Consider the following 22379-nt stretch of genomic DNA (forward strand, 5'->3'; position numbering starts at 1 on the left):
GTTGCCGGTACAACGATAACAAAGTGTGTTATTTCAGGGCTTGGGGAGCAATGGGAACTGTATTCCTTAAGAGTAATCTGTTACATTTCTAAAATTGGGGATATCTAGCAGGATAACAATGTTAGTAAAAACCTAAAAAGAGCATCTAGTGTTTGTTGTAAAAGGATCAGATGTTCTCTCTTCTCTGTCAGCTGTTCTGTTCTGTAGGATAATACTTTAAATGTGAATCTATACTTCTACTGCCTGAATCTGCTTCATGGTTTCCACTTTCTGTTTTTAATCCAGCAGGTGAACCTATATGTTCATAAAATAGTGTGTGGGAGCTTCACCGTGTGTGTTAAACTCACAAGTAACTTCAAATGAAAATGTTATTTTTTGCCAGACAACAGGATATATTAAATCGTTTTATGTATGAAACATTGTTTTCTCATGATCTCAAGACCTTCATTAACTCTGGGAAACAACTGTCTTTATAGAAATGTTAACTTTTAGACTTAACAATGCTTCAGTTATTGGAAACGTGTGAATCAGAAGAGCCTGAAACAACCCTTACAGCACTGTGCAGTGTTTGTGAGATTAACATGTGTGTGTTAAACTAAAACGGAGCTCTGATTTCATTTCTACTTTTTTAAACTGTAGTGTGTGCTCATGTGTTTCAGTGTTGGTGTAGAGCAGGGGTGTCAAACTCAAGGCCCGGGGGCCAAATCCGGCCCGTGATTTCATTTGATGCGGCCCCACAAGAGCTTGCAAAGCATATAATATGTTTATTATACGGTTACATGCCACTTTACAGAAGCAGGTTGCCCAATAAACTACATGTCCCACAATGCATCTCGTTTTGTGACATGCTCACTGAAGAGACTTGCAATTATTTGCCCTAGACTTCTGCTTTCAGACGTAGTTAATTACGAAGTTATTATCGGTTAATAATACGGTTACATGCCGATTTACAGAAGCACGTTGCCCATAAACTACATGTCCCACAATGCATCTCAAATTTGATCAAATCACTTTCTTTATTCAAAATATTCATTTTTTCTCAGAATCTGACTTTTTTGTCAAAATGTGGCTTTTCTTTTTAATCATTTTGTGACATTTTCACTGAAGAGACTTATGAAGTTATTACCCTATCCGATAATAATCCAATGCAGAGGCAATAATTTAATATAATACATTATTTTGGTGTATAGGCTACAGATGTAAACATGTAAGTCACTTAACTAAAGGCAAAGGTATCCCCTTAAAATCTAATCTTCTATTAACTCGTTGAAATCACTGGTTCCCCTCAGTGCTGTGTTTCCTCCACATATCTGTACATCACGTCGACATTTCCAGAAGAATAAGAACACAACTCAACAACAAAAGACAGAGGGTGTCAGCTGTGTGAAGTCTGCAACCTTCTGACAGGATTTTAACCCCCCCCTCGGCTTTTTAAGAATTTGACATTTGACCTTAGGGTGCATAGCCTGAAAGCCTGAGGACGGCGCACCTGCCTGCAAACCGTGACACACACACACCTCTATTTAGAACACACACACACTCCAACATATCTCCATCAACAGCTTGCTAGCATGCGAAGGAATTTCCCTCAAAACTGATGTGCTTGCAGGAGCCTGAAGAATTTTAATTGTCTTGTAAAATATTCAGAGAGGATTTTCCCTTAGAAAGCTGATAGTAGCTATTAAGTCACAGCCATGTTTAATGCTGCCAGCTGGCAAGGATGCTTCCTCTGAGCTTCTCTTATAATATATAATCACCACTCTATCTGCTGCATACAGCAATGCAGACTGCTTTATGGGAGCATTTACACAGGGTCTACAGTGCTGACGGCTCCTCACAACAATTATGTAGAGATCAGGATGTTCTTTCTCAACGAGTACGGATTATTTATAGAGGAATTTACTGAAAACTAAATGCAATTGATTGTGTGTTTTCAGAGTGAGTTAGGGACACCAAGATAAACATTTGGTGGCGCTTGTACTCCAGTCAGGTACATTTCTATATTTTTATATAAATTACTCAACCTGTGTTACCTTGAATTCACATGCCTCCGTGTTTAAGGAAGAATCCGAAAAAACTTAGAAAGGTCTTAAAGAACTGAAGAAAATGGGGGTTGTGTTCGCAATCTTTGACAACTCTTGACGTAATTCATGTCTCATTTATCCAGTCATATGCTCACTACTTTGCAAAGTTTAACTAAAAATGTTTTTATTCTTCATTCAGTGTTTAGCGATGGCTAAATGCCTCCATTAGACGCCTTCCGGAACATCACTATCGAACACTCACGCTCCTATTGGCTATCGCTCCAACACATTGTACGTGATAGGCGAAGGGGCGGGACATCTCTGAGCGGTTGACCAATCACAACAGAGCCGGCAAGCTAACCAATCAGAGCAGACTGGGCTCTGGTTTCAGACAGAGGGTGAAAAGATGTGCTGCAGCACAGACAGTATGAGAAGAATAAAGGGCTTTTTGAACATTAAAGCATGGAGACATGTCCCAGTAGAGACAGTACATACTGATATACACCTGAACATCAGCAGGAGAGGACTCTTTAAAGTAGAGACTCTACATACTGACATACACCTGAACATCAGCAGGAGAGGACTCTTTAAAGTAGAGACACTACATACTGATATACACCTGAACATCAGCAGGAGAGGACTCTTTAAAGTAGAGACACTACATACTGATATACACCTGAACATCAGCAGGAGAGGACTCTTTAAAGTAGAGACACTACATACTGATATACACCTGAACATCAGCAGGAGAGGACTCTTTAAAGTAAAGACCCTACATACTGATATACACCTGAACATCAGCAGGAGAGGACTCTTTAAAGTAGAGACACTACATACTGATATACACCTGAACATCAGCAGGAGAGGACTCTTTAAAGTAGAGACACTACATACTGATATACACCTGAACATCAGCAGGAGAGGACTCTTTAAAGTAGAGACACTACATACTGATATACACCTGAACATCAGCAGGAGAGGACTCTTTAAAGTAGAGACACTACATACTGATATACACCTGAACATCAGCAGGAGAGGACTCTTTAAAGTAGAGACACTACATACTGATATACACCTGAACATCAGCAGGAGAGGACTCTTTAAAGTAGAGACCCTACATACTGATATACACCTGAACATCAGCAGGAGAGGACTCTTTAAAGTAGAGACACTACATACTGATATACACCTGAACATCAGCAGGAGAGGACTCTTTAAAGTAGAGACACTACATACTGATATACACCTGAACATCAGCAGGAGAGGACTCTTCAAAGTAGAGACACTACATACTGATATACACCTGAACATCAGCAGGAGAGGACTCTTTAAAGTAGAGACACTACATACTGATATACACCTGAACATCAGCAGGAGAGGACTCTTTAAAGTAGAGACACTACATACTGATATACACCTGAACATCAGCAGGAGAGGACTCTTTAAAGTAGAGACACTACATACTGATATACACCTGAACGTCAGCAGGAGAGGACTCTTTAAAGTAGAGACACTACATACTGATATACACCTGAACATCAGCAGGAGAGGACTCTTTAAAGTAGAGACACTACATACTGATATACACCTGAACATCAGCAGGAGAGGACTCTTTAAAGTAGAGACACTACATACTGATATACACCTGAACATCAGCAGGAGAGGACTCTTTAAAGTAGAGACACTACATACTGATATACACCTGAACATCAGCAGGAGAGGACTCTTTAAAGTAGAGACACTACATACTGATATACACCTGAACATCAGCAGGAGAGGACTCTTTAAAGTAGAGACACTACCTACTGATATGAACCTGAACATCAGCAGGAGAGGACTCTTTAAAGTAGAGACACTACATACTGATGTACACCTGAACATCAGCAGGAGAGGACTCTTTAAAGTAGAGACACTACATACTGATATGAAGCTGAACATCAGCAGGAGAGGACTCTTTAAAGTAGAGACACTACATACTGATATGAACCTGAACATCAGCAGGAGAGGACTCTTTAAAGTAGAGACACTACATACTGATATGAAGCTGAACATGAGTTGAAGATGTCCTCTTTAAACCTCTGCACAATGCCATGATGTAGGGCCCAGTTAAAAAAGCCGCAGCCAAACCTCAAACTAATGAAAACATGTTGTGACATTATGACTTTTCTGATTGTTTAATGTATTATTTGAGAATTATAACAGTCTCTAGGCAGGTCTGAAAGCGTGCGTGACGTTCAGACCTTAAAAAGTTTCCACACACACTGCCAAGTTAGGAATAAGCATGATTTTTAAACACACACTTGCTGTTGGCCACATTTTGTGCTCGTTAACCCATGTTCACAAACACACACACACACACACACACACACACACACACACACACACACACACACACACACACACACACACACACACACACACACACACACACACACACACACACACACACACACACACACACACACACACACACACACACACACACACACACACACACACACACACACACACACACAGCTAATGTTACATGTGTCTGTGCCTGCAGGCATTCAGCACGTCGCCTCTGGTGGAAAATTAGAGTCCGTTCACATCGTTAGTTCATATTTTGGCTGCAGCGATTCACAATATCTTTCACCGCAGCGACAATTGCCTTAGCAGACAGCCAGAAGCACAACCAGAGGAATCCAGACATGACCCAATATCCTGAGGAGGGTCCGGGGGGAAACATGCAGCTCGCTTACAGACATGCTAATACACAATGTGCTCAGGGGAGATCAGGCTGGACACGACACAATGAAAGACTTCTCAATATCTGCTCTGCGCGGAGAAAGACTAGAACAGTCCTTTACTGTTAGACATTTTTTACAGGCAGTGCATGTCTGTAACTTATTTTTGCACCAAAGTATCCTTAGCTGACAACATTAGCATGGAGTTTTGCTTCTGTGAGTTTAAGATGTGTCGCCAAAACTCCCACTGAAGTGAAGATACAAAAACACATGCAATTCTGCAGATAAGGATAGAAAAGTCACCGTGTGTGTGTGTGTGTGTGTGTGTGTGTGTGTGTGTGTGTGTGTGTGTGTGTGTGTGTGTGTGTGTGTGTGTGTGTGTGTGTGTGTGTGTGTGTGTGTGTGGTAAAAGGAAGATACCCCCCACCAGCTCTTCTGATATCTGAGCCAGTTGCCTGACCCTATCACTCACTCCACCTCACACTGCTAACCTTTCACCTTTACTAACCCCCCCCCTCACGCACACACACCCTCAGGGGAGTCGTACGAGCAGTAGGTTAGCTTGGGGTGATGGTGGCGGTGTGGACGGTTTCCAGGAATCACACTCATCCCCACCCCGAAGCTCGCTTATCTTTCGCTGATTTTCCAGTTTTAGCGGCGAGGCTGGAAAGTGTGAGTAAGTGTTTCCTGTGGAAAACAGTAGATTCTGCAGGCGTGCAACAGAGAGGGGAAAGAAAAACGCTGAACTAACTGTGAGATGACAGACGTGAATTTAGGGTGAAAGGTCAATGTTATGAGGATGCTGCACAAATTCCGCTAACAACTAGAAGAACTACAGACAGAGGGTAAAATAAAGACCATTTGTTAAGCACCTCCTTTAAAGGGGCCCTATTGTGTTCATGTTCAGGTGTATATCAGTATGTAGTGTCTCTACTTTAAAGAGTCCTCTCCTGCTGATGTTCAGGTTTATATCAGTATGTAGTGTCTCTACTTTAAAGAGTCCTCTCCTGCTGATGTTCAGGTGTATATCAGTATGTAGTGTCTCTACTTTAAAGAGTCCTCTCCTGCTGATGTTCAGGTGTATATCAGTATGTACTGTCTCTACTTTAAAGAGTCCTCTCCTGCTGATGTTCAGGTTTATATCAGTATGTAGTGTCTCTACTTTAAAGAGTCCTCTCCTGCTGATGTTCAGGTGTATATCAGTATGTAGTGTCTCTACTTTAAAGAGTCCTCTCCTGCTGATGTTCAGGTTTATATCAGTACGTAGTGTCTCTACTTTAAAGAGTCCTCTCCTGCTGATGTTCAGGTGTATATCAGTATGTAGTGTCTCTACTTTAAAGAGTCCTCTCCTGCTGATGTTCAGGTGTATATCAGTATGTAGTGTCTCTACTTTAAAGAGTCCTCTCCTGCTGATGTTCAGGTGTATATCAGTATGTAGTGTCTCTACTTTAAAGAGTCCTCTCCTGCTGATGTTCAGGTGTATATCATTATGTAGTGTCTCTACTTTAAAGAGTCCTCTCCTGTTGATGTTCAGGTGTATATCAGTATGTAGTGTCTCTACTTTAAAGAGTCCTCTCCTGCTGATGTTCAGGTGTATATCAGTATGTAGTGTCTCTACTTTAAAGAGTCCTCTCCTGCTGATGTTCAGGTGTATATCAGTATGTAGTGTCTCTACTTTAAAGAGTCCTCTCCTGCTGATGTTCAGGTGTATATCAGTATGTAGTGTCTCTACTTTAAAGAGTCCTCTCCTGCTGATGTTCAGGTTTATATCAGTATGTAGTGTCTCTACTTTAAAGAGTCCTCTCCTGCTGATGTTCAGGTGTATATCAGTATGTAGTGTCTCTACTTTAAAGAGTCCTCTCCTGCTAATGTTCAGGTTTATATCAGTACGTAGTGTCTCTACTTTAAAGAGTCCTCTCCTGCTGATGTTCAGGTGTATATCAGTATGTAGTGTCTCTACTTTAAAGAGTCCTCTCCTGCTGATGTTCAGGTGTATATCAGTATGTAGTGTCTCTACTTTAAAGAGTCCTCTCCTGCTGATGTTCAGGTGTATATCATTATGTAGTGTCTCTACTTTAAAGAGTCCTCTCCTGTTGATGGTCAGGTGTATATCAGTATGTAGTGTCTCTACTTTAAAGAGTCCTCTCCTGCTGATGTTCAGGTGTATATCAGTATGTAGTGTCTCTACTTTAAAGAGTCCTCTCCTGCTGATGTTCAGGTGTATATCAGTATGTAGTGTCTCTACTTTAAAGAGTCCTCTCCTGCTGATGTTCAGGTGTATATCATTATGTAGTGTCTCTACTTTAAAGAGTCCTCTCCTGTTGATGGTCAGGTGTATATCAGTATGTAGTGTCTCTACTTTAAAGAGTCCTCTCCTGCTGATGTTCAGGTGTATATCAGTATGTAGTGCCTCTACTTTAAAGAGTCCTCTCCTGCTGATGTTCAGGTGTATATCAGTATGTAGTGTCTCTACTTTAAAGAGTCCTCTCCTGCTGATGTTCAGGTGTATATAAGTATGTAGTGTCTCTACTTTAAAGAGTCCTCTCCTGTTGATGTTCAGGTGTAATGTGTTGGAGCGCTAGCCAATTGAAACACAAGTGTTACAAAGTGATGTCACTATGTTCCAGATAGAGGGATTTTACCCTTTGCAGACCATTTACATGCACATAAACCTATATAACACACTACAGGAAAAGGTAAACCCACCAAAAGAACAATAGGGCCTCTTTAACATGTGGTTACCTACGGCTTATTATTCAGACAATCTCAGCTTGGCTTTGTCGAAAGTCTACAAAAAGTTACAAGAAAAATGCTCCACCACCTGCCCTCAGTCTGAGCGTCTGAATACTTTTACTGTTTTGCTTTTTTATTGAATTCCTTAAGTAACTGCTGCTAGACGAGTCTGAGAATGGAAGTGTTTCGATCTGTTGCCCAAGGAACAAAAGGCCATTGGTACAGAGTCCAGGAATAAGTTATTTGAGTGGCTTCTACTGGATCAAAACAACTTTTTCTCTCATGCAACTACACTAGGAATTGTCATTTAAAACCACCAGAAGTAATTCTCTCAGTTCCACAACACCGGTTAAAGAAGGAAAGGTTTAGTCACCAGCATTCCTCGTAAAATACTGATACAAAAGAAGAAATAGTACTCCACGTCGGAGCAGCTGTGAGACGCCCAGTTATTGTTGGTTGTGTTAAAACTTGGCAAACAGAGAAAAACATCCAGACTTCAGAGGCTGTCGCTCAGCAGCTGGAACAAAAAGATCTCTGAAGAAACTCCAAGTCGGGGGACTCCCTTCACAAAGTACAACCAGATGTCCCGGTCCTCACGCTGCTTTTGAAGTGTCCCTGCGTGTGTGTGTGTGTAACCCCGGGCGTTGTCGTCCAGACACATGTGAGAAAGACTTTCTCAGACCAAAGCTTTACAGTAAGTGTGGGTGCAGACTGCAGACCAGCATCCAACGGTCTGGAAACAATCAAAAAGCCACTTTAAGGAGTCTTCAATTTACCGGTCTCATCAATGAACGGGTATAATCAAAGTGGTAATCACCTCAATCTGTGAGTTTTCTTTAGGTTTTAATTTATAAGATTTGTGGTGCCTGTTCTTCTCAGCACTCATGTGAAATTATGTGAAAATAGGGACTACTTTTTCGCCTTCAGTCTCCTGGTGTGGTGATAAGGCTGAAAGATGTCAGACAGTGTTTGCAGACTCTTTATAAATACTTGGATAGAGTAAATCCTAGACAGTTTACATAAGAGAAACACCCACAGCACATAGCGTTACAATGCTAAAAATGGGCTGGACATAGGAAGTCTGCAAGCTTCCAAAAAACAAATGTCTAGCAGGGGAATCAAAGACCCTATTTACTCTTAAAAAGTGAATTTTAAAAGCGTGGGGCGACATTTGGACATTTCGTTTTCTCTCCATAAGGTTCCAGTTGTGCAGGTTGTTTGACAGAATACAACAGCTGCTGAGTCACATCTCTTCCGTTCATGGAGATTAGTCCGTCTTCAAAGTCTTCCTCCATTTACTCAGAGCTCTCTGCAGCAGAGCGGTGGACCAATCTAATCCTGCAGGTCACGGCAGAAGAAAACATCAAGACAGGAAGGGCAAATCAAACGCTCGGAAAAACGTGTTTTACGAGAATCGAAAGAGACTTTAATGCTGCGTCTTTAAGAGATATGTGGTTTATTTAAGTGAACTCGAGTCCATTTCACTTTGAAAGTGCTTTTCTTTGGACCTCAATTCACATTCCAGCCATTTTTAAATCAGGCATGTTGGGGTTTATCTTTCCTGTAGTGTGCTATAGAGGCTTTTGTGCATCACAACAGACAGAGCCGGCCAGCTAACCAATCAGAGCGGACTGAGCTCTGGTTTCAGACAGAGGGTGAAAAGAGGTGCTGCAGCACAGGCCGTATGAGAATAATAAAGAGCTTTTTGAACATTAAAGGTCCCATGTCAGGCTTTTCCGGTTATTACCCGTCCCCTTGTGTGTTATGAAGCTTTTTCTGCATGTAAACGGTCTGCAGAGTCACAAACCCTCAAAGTACACCCTGTAGAGAGTAAAACTCTAACACAGAAAATACGTGTCTATGCTGCCCCAGAACGCCTCGTTGGGGATTTTTCTTTTTCTAATTTGTTTCTTCCGGGAAACCGATTGACGTCATGCGGTTCCCGGAACCAAAATGGACCAATCCACGGAGCTCCTCACACACCAGGACATTTAGCGTACATTTTCAACTAACAGGGAGTCCCCATTGACTTGCATAGAGCTCCCTGGTTGGTAATAGACGAGTTGGGATGGCGGAGAAATGCTCTCCACAGCAGACCCATTCTCACAGCGTTATAAACCTTTTTCTTACTCAATATCAAGCCACACTTATTGTTTTTACTTCGGCTGTGAGTGTTTGTGTGTGCTCAGGATGAGTTTCGCTTGTTCTCTCTGTATCGCCGGCCCGGAAACCACACCAGTAAGCCAGCTCACTGAGCAGCGAGCCTCGCAACGTCCCGACCAATCAGAGCACACTGGGCTCACAGGGAGGGGGGTGGGGGGGGGGGGGGGGGGGGCTCCAACAAGCCGTTTAGGACAGAGAGTGAATACACATACTATACAGAGATGCTGTATGAGAAACCAATGTGAGTTTGGAAAATTGCACAATTTAAATCTATTCTAGTAGACCTCAACAATGGAAAAATGATCAGTAGAAATGGCCATGACATGGGACCTTTAAAGCATGGAGACATGTCACAGTAGAGACACTACATACTGACATACACCTGAACATCAGCAGGAGAGGACTCTTTAAAGTAGAGACACTACATACTGATATATACCTGAACATCAGCAGGAGAGGACTCTTTAAAGTAGAGACACTACATACTGATATACACCTGAACATCAGCAGGAGAGGACTCTTTAAAGTAGAGACACTACATACTGATATACACCTGAACATCAGCAGGAGAGGACTCTTTAAAGTAGAGACGCTACATACGGATATACACCTGAACATCAGCAGGAGAGGACTCTTTAAAGTAGAGACACTACATACGGATATACACCTGAACATCAGCAGGAGAGGACTCTTTAAAGTAGAGACACTACATACTGATATACACCTGAACATCAGCAGGAGAGGACTCTTTAAAGTAGAGACACTACATACTGATATACACCTGAACATCAGCAGGAGAGGACTCTTTAAAGTAGAGACACTACATACTGATATGAACCTGAAAATGAGGATAATAGTTCCCCTTTTTTAAAAACATTTCCTGCATCTTGAAGCATGCTTCAAAGTCTGTGTGTTTTGGTTTTTGACTCTTTATTTAATTCAGTTGCAGACTATTGCTGAATCAGTCTCACATCTGCAGCTCATTCCAGGCTGCAGAGTCTGATGAGGGGTTATAGCAGCGGACCATCACAGCATCCAGCTCACTGTTTATCTGATTCTCAAACAAAAGCCTCCCACTTCCTGTCTGCTTAGCGCCTAACATCTACAATCTACACTCCTGATCTTTTTCCTCCTCTTCCTCCTTTACTGCCTAACACGTGATCCCCCTCTCTGAGCAACGAGGAAGATATATTCCTCCAGAGACTCAGGGCTGTGTTTCCTGACAGATGTAAATCAGAAGTGATGGATTAATTAAAGCTGAGAGTAGGTTGGGAGAGTCATTTTGGCGTCAGATCACTAATACTGCGCTTTTTCGGTGGACATGTGGCGCCCCCTAGTGGTCAACAATTGCAACTGAGTGTGTTGTTGGACATGCTGTACGTACATGCCCAATTTAAACTCTTATAACATGTGAAAATGTGTTTATAGTGAAATGTACAGGCATTTTGATTAGATCAAATTTCGTAAGTTTGATTTATTGTCAAGTTTTATAAAATTCGGAAAGGCAAGTATACAAAACATCACACAGTTTGATATTTTACTACCTTAAATCCTCTTTTATTGCTCCCTACTAGTTGACTGTAACTTCGTGAACCCACATTTAACGTTAAAGCCCCCCAAAAACTTGGATTGATTAAGTTATTTTACAAATAAATGTTAAGTCCTTAAAGGTGGGGTAGGTACATTTGAGAAACCGGCTCAAGATACACTTTTTGTTATATTCCATGGAATGCTCTTAACATCCCGATAGCAATGAATATCTGAAGTGCTTTGACAAAAAATCCCCAAAAAATGTCATCTGTGGAAGCCATAGCGCTGTAAAAAGCACGACCAATCATCTGAGCCGGCCCGGCTAAAGTAACTGGATGGCCTACCTGCCTGTCAGCCTTCCATCTGTGCACAAACTTATCTCGTGCCCTCATTGGTCATGTGCGCGTTCGTGTGTGTTGGAGGCGGGGCTCTGTAAGGAAGTGGCAGATTTGTTCCGGTTGTGTATTTTCAAATTCTAGCGCACTCGAGCTGGTTTCTCCAAGATTACCTACCCCACCTTCAAGTCATTATTTACTATTACTATGGCAACAATGAAGACATACAGTCCACAAAACATGTGAAATCCAGATTCATGCAAAAAAATAAAGTGCAACAAGCACACCAACAGTATAATTTATTCAATAAATTAACATAAACCATCATAGCAACACGTCTGTACAGCTTCATAAGATAAATACTAACAGTTGATTTATCAGCACCTCAAGACATTATTCACTTGAATGAGACACAAACAAATATGTTTAACCCGACGGAGCCGCAGCCGGAGAGATCCACACAAACCAACCTGAAGCAAAACAAGGATCATTTCTCATGTGAGATAACATTCCCTGCATGCCTGCCCCACTCTATTCTGCTTTTTCCAGTCCTTCTGCTGTTAAGGAGCTAAAAGAAGAAACCCCGTCGGTATCAGGGTCGGATATTTTAAGACTTAAAGAGAACAGTCCATGGGAAGAAGGGCAGATCTGTGCTTCTGGATTATTTACAGGCCGAGATAAAAATGAACCAGGCTGCATTTTTGTACCATGAAAACAAGTCACTTCTAATGATGGGAAGATTGGTTGCCAGGAATTTATATTTTGATTAAAGTGTAACAGCCACGTTGGCATATTTATGGAGTGCAGCAGACGAGCTGCGCATATTCAGGCCAGCATCGTGAAGCCAGTCCACGTTCAGGGCAAAAAAGGGCAGAAATGAAAGATTTGGACGAAGGTTTGAAAGCATCACATGTGCTTTTGATACTTGGTAAAGATCAAACCAACAGTAAGCAGGTGCAGAACTTCATATGAGAGCCGACAGATGGCCTCTTCAAAGCTGAGTAAGCTAAGTGTGCCTGCTGGCGGCTAAAAGAGAACGATGTGAGAACAGCCAAGAGTCCTGAAAGGTGACCTCAGTAACTACTTGGGAAAAAGTGTGAAAATGTGCATTGAATGATATTTAGAAATCCTTCCGTGTGTGTGTGTGTGTGTGTGTGTGTGTGTGTGTGTGTGTGTGTGTGTGTGTGTGTGTGTGTGTGTGTGTGTGTGTGTGTGTGTGTGTGTGTGTCATACAATTCAGTAGTGGTCATTTAATAGTGGAAGTTAGGAGACTTTTGTAACATTTCTTTGCGTTAGTTTAGAGAGCAATGTTGTTTAGTGTCAGTGTTGTTGTTAATATGTTTCCAATGATTGACAACAGGTGTCATCATTGCTACATGAAAGGTGCGTTTGCAATGAGAACTTGACATGAAGTCTCGCGAGATCTCGTGAGAGTGAGGAAATTGTAGTAGTTTGCAACTTTTCTGCAATGTGGACGTGAATGTGACTTTCTGCATTGTTCAGAAAACCTTCTCAAATGTAAAGTGTAGCACCAGAGTGTTGATCATTCCGTGTATTCATTGACATTGAGAAGCAGACTGCTCGTCCCCTATTCCATATGTAATGGTACCTTTGAGTTTGAGTTTCTCTGTGCAGCAGCTCTTTGAGGTTTCACATTTGACCGACTCAACACCTCCTCCTCCTCTTCCTCACTGATAGCACAGGTAGCCGATGATGAGTTTAGGTATGTCCAGTGTTTCTATGACTTCCAGAGCTCTGGTTTCCAGCATCGCCCTCAAAGCCAGCCGGCTGAGCTGCTGCAGGTTCATGGGGGTGGCTGGAGGGACAAGAGGAGTTAAGTGAAATATGGATTATTATTAGATGTGTCTAAAAAAACAGAGGTGGGAGAAGTACTCAGGTATTGTACTTGAGTAAAAGTAGAAGTACTCAGATCTAGTACTTAAGTAAAAGTACTCAGATCTTGTACTTGAGTAAAAGTAGAAGTAATCAGATCTTGTACTTGAGTAAAAGTAGAAGTACTCAGATCTTGTACTTGAGTAAAAGTAGAAGTACTCAGATCTTGTACTTAAGTAAAAGTAGAAGTACTCAGATCTTGTACTTGAGTAAAAGTAGAAGTACTCAGATCTTGTACTTGAGTAAAAATAGAAGTACTCAGATCTTGTACTTGAGTAAAAGTAGAAGTAATCAGATCTTGTACTTGAGTAAAAGTAGAAGTACTCAGATCTTGTACTTGAGTAAAAGTAGAAGTACTCAGATCTTGTACTTGAGTAAAATTAGAAGTACTCAGATCTTGTACTTGAGTTAAAGTAGAAGTACTCAGATCTTGTACTTGAGTAAAAGTAGAAGTACTCAGATCTTGTACTTGAGTAAAAGTAGAAGTACTCAGATCTTGTACTTGAGTAAAAATAGAAGTACTCAGATCTTGTACTTGAGTAAAAGTAGAAGTAATCAGATCTTGTACTTGAGTAAAAGTAGAAGTACTCAGATCTTGTACTTGAGTAAAAGTAGAAGTACTCAGATCTTGTACTTGAGTAAAATTAGAAGTACTCAGATCTTGTACTTGAGTAAAAGTATAAGTACTCAGATCTGGTACTTGAGTAAAAGTATAAGTACTCAGATCTTGTACTTGAGTAAAAGTAGAAGTACTCAGATCTTGTACGTGAGTAAAAGTAGAAAAGTATTCTCATCAAAATATAGTGAAAGTAGTGACAGTAAAAGTAGTCATTGTGCAGATTGGTCCATTTCAGAATAATAGATATGATATGTTTTATAATGATTGATCATGAAAGTGTTCTCAAAGCTGGTAAAGGTGCAGCTAGTTTGAATGACTTCGTATACTGCAGGGTAGCTGGTGGATTTACTCCAGGTTTCACATCATTCATCCACATCTGTAAAGTAACTAAAGGAACTAAAATGCGATCCTTGCTCACCATCTGCTGGTGATAAGTCGCTACTGCACTGATACATTTCCTGGTAGTGTTTTAGAGGAACTCACTCTCATAAAACTGTAGACAGGTAGCAGAGGGGGAGCCGGGGGTTGTGTAATCTACAGGTTTCTTGTCGTGGTGATCCCTGGCGTGGACGTTGGCTCCGAACTCCACCAGGATCTCCACCATCTCCACCTGCTTGTTTTTAGCAGCGTGGTGCAGCGGCGTCTCGTGAAGCCGGGCCGCGTTCACCTTAGCACCTGAAGGGAAAAGAGCTTTAATGTCAGCTGGTTATTATATCAACAAACACACAATGTCTGACTTATCTAACCTGGTTATTGGTTGTTACTAAATATATCAATCTTCAAAAGACAGTTGCAAATACAAGTTTCCTTTCTTTTTTTACACATTTGTCTGCATTTTTTATGCTTTAATAATGACCCCCAATGGCACAACAACATTCTGTTGAATCAATAAAAGAGTCGTCTATATTAAATAATGACATGGTAAAACTTATTTTTTTACTATACTCCTTTGTGAATTAAATTATTTCTTATTAAAAAGAGCCTTATTCTGCTAATTTCCAGGTTTCATATCAGTATGTAGTGTTTCTACTTTAAAGAGTCCTCTCCTGCTGATGTTCAGGTGTATATCAGTATGTAGTGTTTCTACTTTAAAGAGTCCTCTCCTGCTGATGTTCAGGTGTATATCAGTATGTAGTGTCTCTACTTTAAAGAGTCCTCTCCTGCTGATGTTCAGGTGTATATCAGTATGTAGTGTCTCTACTTTAAAGAGTCCTCTCCTGCTGATGTTCAGGTGTATATCAGTATGTAGTGTCTCTACTTTAAAGAGTCCTCTCCTGCTGATGTTCAGGTGTATATCAGTATGTAGTGTCTCTACTTTAAAGAGTCCTCTCCTGCTGATGTTCAGGTGTATATCAGTATGTAGTGTCTCTACTTTAAAGAGTCCTCTCCTGCTGATGTTCAGGTGTATATCAGTATGTAGTGTCTCTACTTTAAAGAGTCCTCTCCTGCTGATGTTCAGGTGTATATCAGTATGTAGTGTCTCTACTTTAAAGAGTCCTCTCCTGCTGATGTTCAGGTGTATATCAGTATGTAGTGTCTCTACTTTAAAGAGTCCTCTCCTGCTGATGTTCAGGTGTATGTCAGTATGTAGTGTCTCTACTTTAAAGAGTCCTCTCCTGCTGATGTTCAGGTGTATATCAGTGTGTAGTGTCTCTACTTTAAAGAGTCCTCTCCTGCTGATGTTCAGGTGTATATCAGTATGTAGTGTCTCTACTTTAAAGAGTCCTCTCCTGCTGATGTTCAGGTGTATATCAGTATGTAGTGTCTCTACTTTAAAGAGTCCTCTCCTGCTGATGTTCAGGTGTATATCAGTATGTAGTGTCTCTTCTTTAAAGAGTCCTCTCCTGCTGATGTTCAGGTGTATATCAGTATGTAGTGTCTCTACTTTAAAGAGTCCTCTCCTGCTGATGTTTAGGTGTATATCAGTGTGTAGTGTCTGTACTTTAAAGAGTCCTCTCCTGCTGATGTTTAGGTGTATATCAGTATGTAGTGTCTCTACTTTAAAGAGTCCTCTCCTGCTGATGTTCAGGTGTATATCAGTATGTAGTGTCTCTACTTTAAAGAGTCCTCTCCTGCTGATGTTCAGGTGTATATCAGTATGTAGTGTCTCTACTTTAAAGAGTACTCTCCTGCTGATGTTTAGGTGTATATCAGTGTGTAGTGTCTGTACTTTAAAGAGTCCTCTCCTGCTGATGTTTAGGTGTATATCAGTATGTAGTGTCTCTACTTTAAAGAGTCCTCTCCTGCTGATGTTCAGGTGTATATCAGTATGTAGTGTCTCTACTTTAAAGAGTCCTCTCCTGCTGATGTTCAGGTGTATATCAGTATGTAGTGTCTCTACTTTAAAGAGTCCTCTACTGCTGATGTTCAGGTGTATATCAGTATGTAGTGTCTCTACTGGGACATGTCTCCATGATTTAATGTTCAGAAAGCTCTTTATTCTTCTCATACTGCCTGTGCTGCAGCACCTCTTTTCACCCTCTGTCTGAAACCAGAGCTCAGTCTGCTCTGATTGATTAGCTGGCCGGCTCCGTTGTGATTCGTCAACTGCTTAGAGATGTCCCACCCCTTAGTCTATCACGTACAATGTGTTGGAGCACTAGCCAATTGGAGCACCAGTGTTAGTTAGTGATGTCATTATGGGATTTTAGCTTTTACAGACCAATTAAATGCACAAAAAAACACATTTTTGAACACACTACAGAAAAGGGAAAACCCTAAAAAAGCATAACCTGAGTGCTAAATGAACATAACGTTTAAAGTTAAATGAAAAAGTAGATCGATTTCACAGCCATACACTGACTATTCCGAGAATAATATATTCCTGTAAAACAATTCACAACTGATTTTCTGAGAAAGGAAAGCTGGTATGTCCTTGTTTTTATCAATTTAGAAAAAATCTAATTGTTTGTCACATATCTTTCTATATGATTGTATCACAATATGATAGGGCTGCTCGATTATGAGAAAAATCATAATCTCGATTATTTGGGTCAATAATTGATATCACGATTATTAAAAACGATTATCCATTTACTTTGAAAACATCAATTTATTTTAACAGTTGATTACCATGAGCTGTACAATTCAACTGAAAAACCAATAACAAAAATAATTTAAAAAATAATAATAATAATTTTAAAAAAACGTTTTATTTATTATTTATTTTATTTTATTTTATTTAATTGCCCAACCCTAATGTAAACCCAGTTTTAGCCCAGGTGGCAGGAGATATTATTACAGGCCAGCTGACCTGTCCTTGAGTTCCCTCAGCATTGAAATCAAATCAGCTCCACCATAATCACTCTTCCTAGATTTAGAAATACAATCTGAGGGTAAACAAGATCCAAATATAAAGCCGTGTGACATCTGGTCCGGTACATTTCCCAACCCAGCTTTGCACTGACCTGCGTTGAGCAACACTTTCACACACTCTGTATGTTCGTTAGCACAAGCTACATGTAGCGGGGTCCCGTAGTAAATATCATACGCCTCCAGATTTGCACCCATGAGGATCAGGAGCTTCACGCAGTCTTTTTTACCTGGAGAATAACAGGAGGATATTGAGTAGAATAATGTTATCTATAAACCCGCCTCTGGAACTCCCTCCCACCCAGAGGAGGGAAGTAGTGGAGTACAAATACTTCGTTACTGTACTTAAGTACATGTTTCTGGTATCAGTACTTTACTCCGCTACTTATTTTTCTGACAACTTTTAACTTTTACTTCTTACATGTTGAACACAAATACCTGTACTTTCTACTTCTTACATGTTGAACACAAATACTTGTACTTTCTACTTCTTACATGTTGAACCCAAATACCTGTACTTTCTACTTCTTACATGTTGAACCCAAATACCTGTACTTTCTACTTCCTACATGTTGAACCCAAATACCTGTACTTTCTACTTCTTACATGTTGAACACAAATACCTGTACTTTCTACTTCTTACATTTTGAACACAAATACCTGTACTTTCTACTTCTTACATTTTGAACACAAATACCTGTACTTTCTACTTCTTACATGTTGAACTCAAATACCTGTACTTTCTACTTCTTACATGCTGAACACAAATACCTGTACTTTCTACTTCTCACATGTTGAACACAAATACCTGTACTTTCTACTTCTTACATGTTGAACTCAAATACCTGTACTTTCTACTTCTTACATTTTGAACTCAAATACCTGTACTTTCTACTTCTCACATGTTGAACACAAATACCTGTACTTTCTACTTCTTACATTTTGAACTCAAATACCTGTACTTTCTACTTCTTACATGTTGAACCCAAATACCTGTACTTTCTACTTCTTACATGTTGAACTCAAATACCTGTACTTTCTACTTCTTACATGTTGAACACAAATACCTGTACTTTCTACTTCTTACATGTTGAACCCAAATACCTGTACTTTCTACTTCTTACATGTTGAACACAAATACCTGTACTTTCTACTTCTCACATGTTGAACACAAATACCTGTACTTTCTACTTTTTACATGTTGAACACAAATACCTGTACTTTCTACTTCTTACATGTTGAACCCAAATACCTGTACTTTCTACTTCTTACATGTTGAACACAAATACCTGTACTTTCTACTTCTCACATGTTGAACACAAATACCTGTACTTTCTACTTCTTACATGTTGAACACAAATACCTGTACTTTCTACTTCTTACATGTTGAACCCAAATACCTGTACTTTCTACTTCTTACATGTTGAACTCAAATACCTGTACTTTCTACTTCTTACATTTTGAACACAAATACCTGTACTTTCTACTTCTTACATGTTGAACCCAAATACCTGTACTTTCTACTTCTTACATGTTGAACTCAAATACCTGTACTTTCTACTTCTTACATTTTGAACACAAATACCTGTACTTTCTACTTCTTACATGTTGAACTCAAACACCTGTACTTTCTACTTCTCTCATTTTCCAAACAGGCTGGTTCCTTTAGTCTGAATGTGTGTTTGGTGGCGTGATCATTATTATTTAGAGTCATTGCGTGCCTATTGATTTGAACACGATCCGTGTATCCATCATTTCCTGGTCTTCTCTAAAGAAGAGGGACCAATGAAAACGTTGTCATGTTGCCGTTGGTCACCATGGAAACATTCATTAGCTAACAATGACATCATTGTTCTATTAATATAAAGGGAGGTCAGGTACTCTTTAAAACAGCTGCTAGTTATGGGTACTTTTTACTGAAGTACATTTCAAAGCCTCTTTACTTTTACTTGAGTAAAGAAGTTTAGTCAGTACTTCTACTTTCACCAGAGTATTTTTAAACACGAGTATCTGTACTTCTACTTGAGTAAAGGATGTGCGTACTCTGCTTTTCTATTCTTATTGATTGACTATATTCTCGTGTTTTTTTAAACTTTTGTTTTGTTTTGTGTTTTGTGTACCTTGTACAGTAGAGTGTGTCTAATACTAGTTGAACATAACATTTTTATGTTTTTATGTGTTTTTATATGTTTCTAGTTATTGTGCTTTTTACCTCCCATGCAGGCCTCGTGGAGGGGGGAGGGGGTTCGGGAGGTGAGGGCGGGGTTGGATTTGGCGCCTCGATCCAGAAGGAGCCTCACACACTCCAGACTCCCCGCTGAGGAGGCCTCACACAGCGGGGTGCTGCCGTCCACGTTCCTCGCATCCACCTGAGATAGCATTAAAGGTCCCCTATTATACTGTTTTTCAATATATTATGGGTCTCAGATATATACAGAGCCTGTCTCTGATTGGCTGAAACACCAAACAGATCATTGCAACATTACCCATAATCCCCTCTGTTTCAGCCCTGTTTCCAAAGTGCTGATTCTCTGTCTGTTACTTTAGATGAAAATAAGGAGCCCCTCCCCACGCCCCTCTGAGAGAGATTTGGTTACAAAGAACTCAATGGTGCTCTAGGAGGAGATTCAGGTGATAAGGGGGGGGGGGGGGGGGGGGGGGTTACCTTGGTTGCTGATTGGCTAATGGTTACACAAGACAAAACATCGTTATGACATCATAAAGTGGCCAAAATCTGATCAGCTCATTTTCAGACAGGTTTTTATAGAAATGGATCAAAAAGAGAGAGAATCTTTGTTCCTGAAACTTTCAGAGTCTCTAAGACATGACATGACAAAGTGGATTTTACACAATAGGTGACCTTTAAGATAAGACAAGATGGAACTTTATTTATCCCCTTTCAGGCGTTTATAGGATTTGAGGGTCGATCGGGGCACAAAAGAGGGCTTCAGTCTTACTTTATTAAATCGTGGGACCTTGTACCTCCGATTTGATAATTGTGTGGGAGATATTAAAAGGCTAGCTGTTTTTTTTTACATAAGATGCTGCTGTTGTCTGTCTCACCTGGGCTCCGGCGTCCAGCAGCAGGCGGACACACTGGGTCTGTCCCCGCAGACAGGCCTCGTGCAGCGGGGTGATGGAGTCGACCGCCACCACGTTGACTGAAGCTCCGCTGAGGATCAGACTCTGCAGCTGGGACGTCTGGCCCTGAGACGCTGCTTTGTGCACCTCCGTCCTCTCAGACCAGCAGCCTGCAGGACACATCAGGATGTTCACCAAATATGACCCAAATATCTGGCACCGCAGCATCAGGTCTAAAACCACCAGACTCACGGAGAGTTTCACTCCACAGGCCATAAGACTGTTCAACACCTGAACTTTTGAAAGGACATCCATAACATTCATCTGGTACACATGACAATAAAAGCCTTGAATCTTGAAATTGAATCTATATATGTTCATTTTAATTTTAATTCATTTCATATTTTAAAGTTACTTACCTGTGTATAATGGTATTTTTATCTTTGATGTTATCTTTAATTGTATTCATCTCTAATCTGTGTTTTTCATTCTTACCCTGTTGCTGTTAAAAAGGTCCATCTTCTCTTATCTTACCTGTTTGTCAATCCTCTTGTATGAGTGTATAAATAGACAACTGTTAGCTAATAGTTTGAGCTCCGCTGTAAATATGTTGTTTAATGTACACATTTTGTATATAGTAGTAGTACATTACATAATTGTATCACATCTTAGAAAAGTAGTCTTCTAGTACATGTCTCCTCAAATACTGTACATACAAGGACTGATTTACCATAACATTCCTGACTGTATATGCACCCCATAGTTTGTTGTCAGTATCCATACACACTTATCGCAGTAGTAACACGCGTAAAAGAAGCTACAAATGGGATTAAAGTACTCAGAATTAATAAGTACACTACACTTACTTGACAATACCACTGGTACAAGTAAAAGTCCTACATTCAAATGTATTTTTTTACTTTGTTTACAGTCGAAAAGCCTTTAAAACTACCAAGGGGTAAAAAGACTAGAAATATAATGTTTACCCCTGAACTGTAAAGGCGTATAAAGTGGAAGGAAATTAAAATATTCAAATAAAAACAAGTAGGCCTAACCTCAAAATTGTACTTAAGTGCAGGACTTGAGTAAATGTCCACTCAAGTCCAACACTCGAGCTACAGCTAATTAGCATGTTACCATTCCTCATGACACATGTGGATAACGTTACATGCCGGTCAAACCGGGCCGAAAAAGGTCCCAAAAAAACTAGATATTCTGACCGGAAATGTTCTCTATTTCTCACACTCACCAATGTCTCCAAAGAAATAATCTCGGTCACTTTGAATTTCCATTCCGTCTTATTTTTTTTGGGAAGGAATAAGGCAGCAGACGCAGAGACATGAGATGTAAACAGCGAGCTGGTGATGTTTACATCCTGAAAGAAGCACTGGTTGGTTTACATGCGGAGGGAGTCATGTGACATACCTAGAACTCGAAGTGCATGCTGGGAGTTGTAGTTCTTACGTTTGATAGGTAAATACTTTATTGATCCCAATTTGGGAACTTATTTAAATTATCTGTATTAATTATATAATAATATTATTTTAATGTTTTTTTATTATCTTTGAAGGTCACAGATATTACAAGTCACAGATAAGATATGTTACTTGCTATTTCTTCAACTACATTCATGGCAGTAGTTCAAATGTTTGTTTTTTCGTGTCCTTTTTAAAGTAGTTAATGACTAACTACAACAAATCTGACAGCTTTGCTTTACAATCATTTTCATAACATTTGCTTATTTCTTTTTTTATTCTAATAATGATTTATTTTTACTATCCTGAGAGCGTCTTCTCTTACTTTCACCGATATACCACCCTCATCTTTATTTGTCCTTTGCTTGGAGAGAGAAATTGACTTATTCCCAACTTCTAGTAATGTTGTTTTAAACATACTGTATATATTCATAGCTTAGCTGATCTATTCAAATCTTTAATATATTAAAACATATCCCATTTTGCAC

At 40.1% G+C, this 22379-nt stretch overlaps 1 protein-coding gene across 3 annotated transcripts in view; it reads right to left on the reverse strand.

The window, feature by feature from the left end:
• asb13a.2 (ankyrin repeat and SOCS box containing 13a, tandem duplicate 2) overlaps positions 1-21807 on the reverse strand; it is a 63917-nt gene extending 42110 nt beyond the window's left edge. Inside the window, exons 1-6 of one of the 3 annotated variants that reach the window (XR_013803452.1) lie at positions 21666-21807; positions 20399-20586; positions 19548-19704; positions 17431-17565; positions 14507-14698; positions 13121-13327 (exon numbers count right to left, since the gene is read on the reverse strand). Coding sequence is in view for 2 of the 3 variants with exons in the window: in XM_079655449.1 (XP_079511575.1) it covers positions 13200-13327; positions 14507-14698; positions 17431-17565; positions 19548-19704; positions 20399-20586; positions 21666-21708 (843 nt within the window). In the remaining variant the exon portion in view is untranslated. Of the gene's footprint in view, positions 1-11793; positions 13328-14506; positions 14699-17430; positions 17566-19547; positions 19705-20398; positions 20587-21161; positions 21257-21665 lie in introns of those variants that run through there. The other 2 variants (XM_079655449.1, XM_079655450.1) reach the window with 2 other exon arrangements.
• Positions 21808-22379: the final 572 nt, after the last annotated feature.

Source organism: Notothenia rossii (assembly GCF_949606895.1).
Source record: "Notothenia rossii genome assembly, chromosome: 10".
Taxonomy (NCBI): Eukaryota; Metazoa; Chordata; class Actinopteri; order Perciformes; family Nototheniidae; genus Notothenia; species Notothenia rossii.